This window comes from Corvus brachyrhynchos, unplaced genomic scaffold (assembly GCF_000691975.1).
Source record: "Corvus brachyrhynchos isolate BGI_N302 unplaced genomic scaffold, ASM69197v1 scaffold266, whole genome shotgun sequence".
In the NCBI taxonomy this organism is placed as follows: domain Eukaryota; kingdom Metazoa; phylum Chordata; class Aves; order Passeriformes; family Corvidae; genus Corvus; species Corvus brachyrhynchos.
Genome location: NW_008238633.1, coordinates 410,840 through 419,533, shown reverse-complemented (window position 1 = coordinate 419,533; position 8,694 = coordinate 410,840). Strand labels below are relative to the sequence as shown.

The following is an 8,694-nucleotide window of genomic DNA, read 5'->3' as shown; positions in this document are numbered from 1 at the left end:
TGCTGCAGCAGGAGCTGGTGCCAAGGACGGGGTGGCTCCAAGGGGGCTGTCACTGACCCCTGTGTGCAGGGGAAGCTGCTGGCCAGCCCCGACCCCGGGCGCCTCTGTCACTGCAGAGCTCACTGGCTGGGCATCCGACTGCTCCAGGTCTAGAGAGAACACAATTGAAAGGTGAACCTTTAAAGGAGAGGAAATCACTGCCAAGCCCCCCAGTCAGCTGCAGGGACAACCCACTAGCGATTCCCACCAGAAAACAGCTGTTATGCACATCAAATGAGAATTTTCAAATTATGCAAAAAAAAATTTCACTGAAAAGACACTACGATGATGAGAATTTCAGCTACTCTGCAGCATAAGGTATAGCTAAAATACTGACACTTTACTGAAACTCAGATAAAGATTCCCAATTTGGTTCAACACCAGGAACACACTATAAAAGTACAGCTTAACAAAATTCATCATTTTCTTCCTCTGACTAAATCAAGTGAAACCATCACAGCTGAGTGACATGAGGACAGAAGAGAAACAACACAGCAGCTCTGGAGAAGACATTTGCTATAGAGTTTGGAGATACCTGGCCCTTCCGCCGGCTGGGCACTGGGAGGTACCGGGGGAGAAAACTCAGGGGCATCCGTAGTAGGGTTTTCCACCACTGGACATATAATAAACCACCTTTTTCCAGTATGCAAAACTAGGGATGAAAAGAAAATAACATGCAAACTCATGAATTTCTATTGTCTCCAGATCATGACTTTGTCTTAATTTCCAAGGATGGTTTGGGTTGGAAGAGACCTTAAAGGCCATCTAGTTCCAACTCCCTGCTATGAGCAGGGACACCTTCCACTAGAAATTCAAAGGCACACTTACCATTTTGCTGATACATGGGTGTCTTCATTTGAGACTGACGCTTCTCCTGTTAAAGAAACAACAGGAGAAATAGCTGGATCAGTGCAAGAAGAGCATCATCCCACTCACATTGTAAGGCTTAACACTGAAAAAGCATTACTTTTCTAGTTAGGAATTTTTTTTTTTTTTTAACACAAGATGCAAAACTAATTTAAGCATCTGGCTGTTAAGAAAAAGGAATCAAACTAGCAATCTTTATTTAGCATTTACCTCGCTCATTTCCAGCCTATCAGCATCTTGTTGAGGACTTGTTCCCTGGTCAGAGCTTCGCTCTCCTTCTGTATCCTCACTGAGCATATCCTCTGCTTTATCAATTATATCCTTCATTTGCTCAATAAAAGTCTCTTTTTCACTTTGCAAGATGAATTCATTCTCCACCTAGAAGGGGACATCAAAATAAAGGGGAAAACAGTAATTTTTTAATTAATGCCTCATTCCACAGCAGCCAGACAGCTAAGGCAACAAGCACACACAAGGAGTTGCCTGAAGCAACTGGGTGCACTGAGAGCCCGTGGGCAGCCACATCTCACCATGTAAGTAGCAATTTCCTCCGGGGCGTCACCATCCAAGTCAAACTTGAACGTCACCATTTTGTGGTTATGGGTTTCAAGCTGGCACTCCACCATCTTATCCCCTGTGTTACACACCTGCATGCAGAGATTAACAACCCTTATTCCTGGCAAAGCCAAAGGAACCCTGAAGTTGCCCTCCAACAGGTTGTACTTGCATTTAATATGGTCAGTTTGGGTCTGCTGGACTTCTCCTGGCGTGAACGAGCACGCGTGGATTTCTTATGCTTCTTTGAAGACTTTCCTTCTTGCTTTCCACTTCCTGTTGCTCCTTCAAAGCTGTCACTCATCTCTTTACCAGAAGCAACATCTGGACTCATGTAGCTTAGCAAGGCAAAGGAAGAACAACCCCAAAATAAAGCCAGAGCTACATGCAATGGAGTCATGCATCACATGTAAGCTACGTAACAGAGGCTGCGAAAAAGGGCACATTTTTTGGCCCAGACTGAGTCAACTGGAAGATACACCTACCAAGAAATGATCTATTAATGTTTCTGGCAGTAACACAGCCAAAGTTCCATCACTCTGAATATATCCCTACATCCCCCAGTCCTTTCACTTCAGGGGTCCTGACAGTCCCTCTCTGAACTGCACAAGTTCCTTCTTTTCTAAGGTGACATTTTCTCAGCTCCTGTCTTTCTGCCCTCCCAGCAGAAGGGCAAACAGGTTAGGTTTGCTGGAGAGGGAGGAAAAGAGAAGTTCCATACAGCTGTACATACACCAAGGCTAGGATGCTGCACCCAAACTAAGGAATTAAAAGAGCTGGAGGTGCCAGAATGGGCACACTGCACACAGGACACTGCCAGCTTCTCCCTAGACATGCTCCCATCCATCTCTTTCTGGTCAGGTCAGAAAAAACAGCCTCCAAAAAGCAAGCATTTCTTATGCCAAAGAGGTGGTAACAATACCTTTCGCAACTCTGGGACAGAGCTTGGAGTTTGTCCTGTATTGCCTGCTCCTAAAATGCAAGAAAAGGTCATTTAAGCAAACACATTACATTGGCAGATGAAAAACACCTTTAAGAAAGGTGTTGCTGTTGACACCAGTAACTCTAAAACCATTCTGTTTAACCAGTTCTTGGAACCTGGAAATAGAATAAATCTCCTATTTTACCCTTCCAACATCACTTCTGTTCAAGGCACCAACCACTTTTTCAGACAGAGCCACTAACCTGCCAGTTCCCTTCTTCTGCGTCCAGCAGATGAGATGGTGAAAGGAATAAAACAGTTCTCACCACTGTGGCAAAACCTGAGGGACAATTCCACATCAGCAGCCGCTGGCTTTTATTTTTGAATGTATCTGCTAATTTGCTTTGCTTATTTTGCTTATTTGCTAATTTTCATTGTTTTATATGGTTTCCTGAAATACGCTCAGTATTTTCATTGTGTTTGGCTTAGTGGGAAAATTTCTGAGGAACTTACAAACAAAAGATGAAAATTCATCATTTAAGAACACCACCCTCACATCATGTCCTCTTGTCCTCTACACAAATTTCCCCTAAAAGCTTCCCCTTTCACTGGCTGCAGCTCTGGGACAGACATCATAGCATGATTTTCTCATTGGGTAGACCCATTCTCACAGAATTTGTGACAGTGCTACAGACCCTGCTACCTGCCTGCTGTAACAAACTTACCATGTATGTACACAAAGACACACACCCGTGCATGTATATACCTGTGGCTATACACACCCACCAGATAAATCCATAAATATATATAACTTTATATATATTTATAAACATACATCTATAAAATCCTTCTATAGACACACAGCTATAGAAACAAGCCCCTCGACTGCCGTCGCTACACTTGGCACTCAAGCAGTGGTGGGCTGGGGTTAAAAGCTCACTGGGGAACCAGTCAGCCCCACTGGTTCTCTGCTGTTAACCAGTCAGCCCCACTCCTTGGCTGTAACACCACACAAGCCGTGCCAAGCTTAAATGCAGTTTCAATAAAACTGCAGAATCAATGAACAGTGAGAACACAGACATAATGTATCTACATTTTGGTAATGCACTTAAGCAAGTGCCTTACAAAACCTCTTTTGCCTGACCAGGTTGGTTTGGATGCAAGTGCTGCCACGCACCTGAACACAACAGAAGAGATAAAAACGTCATGGCAGAGTAGCAACAAAATGCGGTGTTTTGATTATACAGACAGGTGTGAAACTTCTCTTACACCCAAGAAAACTTTAGCAAGGTACATCAGAAAACCAGCATGGAGAGCACGTGGATTGGTGCTCGCTTCATTTCTTAAACTGAATGAGAGAAGGGGGTTAACTTACAGATGGACGTGAGAATGAAGTTAGCAAACCAGTGGTCAAATGTTCCAAGGGGTGTGGGACATGAAGGACAGACGTGTGCCTCAGTGGCCATGGGTTTCTCAGGACAACTTGTATCCCCCATATCACACTGCACAACAAAATGAGGTTTGTTCATATTTCCAGAATCTCTAAAGGAATGGACCCTGCACTGAAGGTGCCAGCACTGACCCTGCCATGAGCTGTGCCTTCAGAAAAAACACAGCTGGAGAAGGAGTACCTTGAGTGATGGATATGCCTGACCCAGCCAAGCTTTTCTGGGGAGTCTGCAGGTGAAGCACTACAGACAGGCTCTACCATTCATGCTACATCTAACCAACAGGATACAGACATTCACCAGGAAACATCCTACGTCACAGCACGAACGCTGATTTGGCAAGAATTAAACTGTCACTGATGGGCAGGAAAAATGGGGAACTAGAATCCATGCTTAGTGTTAGCACAGCCCTTCCGGAGCATCTTCTGGAGGCACCACTGAGCTGTGCCTCCAATGGAATTTTAGGCTGCACTGGAATGAAGGCATGTGACAAGCCATGGAAACATGGGCAAAACCAAGAGATTGATTTTGAAAAGGTGAAATACATACTTTGGGAGGAAAGGAAACTCAGAACAGAGACTCAAGAGAAACGACTCTGAACACAGAATCACAGAGGGACATTTCCATCCAGGAGTGGAGAACAAATCAGACTTATTTCCTGAAATCAGATAGAAATGCCAAAGCTTTTGTTTTGCTTTGTTAATGGGGAGCTGAAGAGAAGGAAGTGTTCTGTGATGTTCTGTCAAGACTGAAGATTAAACAATTATGGGAGTGGAAAGAAAAGTCAAAATAGCAGACAGGAGGAGCTGACAGTTCTATAAGGAAAACAACAAAAAGTGTCCTGGTTCTATGACCACAGAGAATTGGCAACGCCTATGAGTATCTGAAGAAACAAAAATCCCAGGGCTACAGTAGACTTCAGGCAATACACAAGGATACAATGCCAAATGAAATGGGAGTCGGGCTCAAGCTGAGGAGCATGAAGGGCTTTCACATTACAAAGACTCAGATTGTGGAGCAGTTTCTTAAGGCAAATGATGGTTGGTTGAACAAGTGCTTGAGACATTTAAAGCAAGACTGGACAAAACATGGGTAAAACTCCACAGAACATCTTCTAACTCATCCACAGTGAGAATTTCTTAATTTCTATCTCTGTGTTTGTGCTCAGCTACAGACAAGGAGGCACTTAGTCCTGCTGACTCATGAATTCAATGAGACATTTCCTGAGGTACAACATGAGGTTTCATTTGGAATAGCCAATTATTTGCTGACCCAGAGCTGCTGGCATCGAGGAGCAGCAGCTCAACGCAGTGAGGGGATAATCTTCCTTGTGCAATGAGCCCACTGTTTCACACAGGAGTAACTATGAAGACTAAGGCTGAGGCTGGTGAGTTACTTCAGAGGAAGGGCTCTACCTCTTGAGATGTCTCTGCGCCTGCCGAGACAGCCGAGCAGGGAGCTGGGAGCTGCTGGCCCAGTGGCTGGGAAAGATCAGGCTGGAGCTGCAGCAGAGCAGAGGACTGGAGAGGCAGGCCAGGGTCTATGGGGACAGGTGGGGCAGCCGTGGCAAGGCTGCCATGGACCTGGGGAACGCCTTCGCGAGCGACGCAGGGCGGCACCAGTTCTGGCTGCAGCTGCAGTGGCGGTGACATGACCATCGAGGGTTGCACCGGCAGCACAGGCACCTGGGCTCCAGCTTCCAGAGCAAACTGAGTGTGTCCAGGCATGGGCTGCAACACAATGAGAGCTGTTAGCACACATCTCTGCTCCAAGGGCTCAGGACATATGTGACAAGGTAGCAAAGTCACCGGCATTCACGAAGGAAGGACTCAAACTCTGCAGTGCGACTGGGCTTGGGTGCTCTCAGTAACTACTACAGAGATTAAACTTCCTCTGAAATAACCAAATAAAAACTAAGGATTCTTTCTGTAAGATTATGACAACGTGCATTGCTCAGGGACTAGTTTATTAGTAGGGACAAAGGCAGATTTTCCTAAGAAATGAAAAATCACAGACTTCCAGAATGGTTTGTGTTGGAAGGAACCTCAAAGCTTGTCTCATTCCAGCCCCTGCCATGGGCAGGGACACCTTTCACTATCCCCAGGGTGCTCCAAGCCCTGTCCAACCTGGCCTGAAACACTTCCAGGGATGGGGCAGCTGCAGCTTCTCCGGGAAACCTGTGCCAAGGCCTCACTACCCTCACAGCCAAGAATTTCTTCCCCATATCCCATCTAACCCTGCCCTCTGGCAGTGGAAAGCCATTCATTCCCCCTTGTCCTGGCATTCCATCCCTTGTCCCAAGTCCCTCTCCATCTCTCCTGGAGCCCCTTTAGGCCCTGGAAGGGGTTTTGAGGTCTCCCTGGAGCCTTCCCTTCTCCAGGTGAGCATCCCCAGCTCTCCCAGCCTGGCTCCAGAACAGGGGGGCTCCAGCCCTCGGAGCAGCTCCACGGCCTCCTCTGGACTTGCTTCAAGATCTTAGGTGATGAATTCATTTTCCTGAATACTTTGCTCTGCTTTCAACAAGCCCACACTCTCCATGCAGAGAAAAACACACTCTACCCATAACCTAACTTAGGATATTTTAAGAAATCTGCCATGTATGTAGAACCAGGACCTGGTACAAATGACACCATTAACTCATTTTCACTGAACATACACCAGTGTCCTACTTCAGTTTAGTGCAGTTTACACACTGAAGTCATAGTTTAACCCTTGATGTGCCAAGCCCCAAGACCCCAATCCTGCCAACATTTCCATGTGGATGGAGGGAGTTTCATTTATCTCAGTGGATTTCTCCAGGGCATTAAAATAACTCGAGTGCGTAAGCGCTTGGTGGGAACCAGACCGAGGCGACAGGATGCCAGCTACCTTAGAGACTGGGTTGTTATTCTGCATAACAGTCCTTCTGAGCTGTACATTTAAAAACAGAACGTTCTCCTTTTAGGTACATCATGTATTTTTCCAGGGGGACTGAGCTTGTGGGAAGAGGAAGAAGGAAAGAAAGGAGCATATGGAAGAAAAAAGACTTTTAGTACTAGGTAAAAGTGTGCCCAATTTTTACTTTTTTTGAAGTATCACCACAGAGAGACTTAAGGCTATTGGAAAATACATTAAAAAAAAAGTAAGACTCAGATGAGAACTAGGCCACATGATTTCATTGCTGCATGCTCTCTGCAGGTTCTGGGTATGAGCTGAAACTATTATTCCAGGTTTTAATGTGGATAAACATAAAGACAGGATGTGCTTCACAACACCTCAGAGTTACATGGCTGCCCAAGGGGGGGTGGTTAGACTGACAATTGTGGTGTAATGCCACTGAAGGGTGGTTCTATTTTAAATCTTATTTAACTAAAATAATTCACAAAATATTTTGATGTCAAATCACAGAATCACAGAATTTTCTGACTTGAAAAGGATCCACAAGGATCATCAAGTCCAACTCCTCAGTGAATGGCCCATACAGACATACCCAGGCAAAACAAAACTCAGAGGTGCTAAACATCAACTGTGAAAACAGCACAGCATTATACACAGAAATACCTCTCCATTAGAAGTCTTCTGATCAGAACAATGTATTTTAAAATATTCCTCGGCACATCATAATAGCTATTTTCTATCCTAAATTCTTCCATATGCAACTTTTCCACACATATTTGATAGCGAATGACTGTGTCAGGATGGTTTGGGAATATCAGCTCTCCAGCTCTGGTATTTGCCATGCTCACTGCACCTAATTCCTTCTAAAGCCACAGGGAACACTGAGTAACATTCCCAGGCTCCATGCTCCTGACATTCTCAATGACAGTAATTCTGTACCAAATATACAGCTAAAGAGAGAAATTTAAAAACTATGTACTGCTCTGACGATGCCATGACATGGCAGGTTGAGATGGGATGTCACAAATTTTAATCAGTGTGTTATGGTGAAGGAATCTGGCAGAATACAGACTTTCCAAATGCTGTTATTAACAGATCGAATGCCCTCTCCTGCTTTGGTCAGACTGTGTTTCACGTTGACATACCACAGATGTGGTGAGAGAAGTATTTACAGACTGTCGATTTAGAGTCCTGAGGCAGTTTCTGTGTAAATACTGCTAACACTTGAGCTCCGTTTATGCTCCATTTCTTTCAAGGGGGGGAAAGGGTCTGCAGGAGAATCCATCCCCACCCTGCAGGTCTGACAGTGCTCTTCCACTCCAGTCATTGCCAGACAGCCACGTCCCTGTTTTGAAGATGTTCTACATCAAAACAACTCCACTGCTCCCGCCAGCTCCCCCATATTCTGCTGTGTGTACCCAGCAGCCCCTGCATCCCACACAGACCAGGGCACAGGCACTGGCAAGGCTTGGCATGCCCTCCTGGGCCAGGAGAACCACAGCTCACACCTCCCCGGGTTTGAGACAGAGAAGGAAGAGGGAATTCAGAAAGTGCTCCTGCTCATTCGCTGTCCAAAGTCTGTCGGACTATGCCCTATACCCCGGATAACCCCTCTCCCTGGGGGAAGACATCACCCGCTACCCCACAGCTCACAGCTCCAGCCACCACCTCCAGAACTGAGGTCAAGAAGTCATCCAAACATCTCAAAACCAAGGATTAATGCTTGTGAGGAAGAGAGCCTCAGGAATGGCTGTGCCACGGAGCACCCTGCGGAACGCGGCCCCGCGGATTTACCTGGTGAGCCGCCCCCGGAGCGGCCAGAGCCGGCTCGGGAGGGTGGATTATGCTCGGCTGCAGCGCCGGAGGAGGAGGCGGCGGCGGCTGCGGCTGGGACACGGCCTGAGAGCTCTGCGTGTGGTGGGGCGAGGGCGCGTCGCTCGGCAGCATCTGCTGGAAGGCGCTCTGGAACACGGGCGTGTGCGGCAG

General features: G+C 46.4%; 1 protein-coding gene across 1 annotated transcript in view; it reads right to left on the bottom strand.

Moving 5' to 3' along the window:
• Positions 1-8,694, bottom strand: part of WNK2 (WNK lysine deficient protein kinase 2) — a 104,592-nt gene that overhangs the window by 29,609 nt on the left and 66,289 nt on the right. Inside the window, exons 12-20 of the mRNA XM_017737284.1 lie at positions 8,503-8,694; positions 5,247-5,561; positions 2,384-2,433; positions 1,634-1,799; positions 1,437-1,553; positions 1,117-1,284; positions 868-913; positions 575-691; positions 4-149 (exon numbers count right to left, since the gene is read on the bottom strand). Coding sequence (XP_017592773.1) covers positions 4-149; positions 575-691; positions 868-913; positions 1,117-1,284; positions 1,437-1,553; positions 1,634-1,799; positions 2,384-2,433; positions 5,247-5,561; positions 8,503-8,694 — 1,317 coding nt within the window. The remainder of the gene's footprint in view (positions 1-3; positions 150-574; positions 692-867; positions 914-1,116; positions 1,285-1,436; positions 1,554-1,633; positions 1,800-2,383; positions 2,434-5,246; positions 5,562-8,502) is intronic.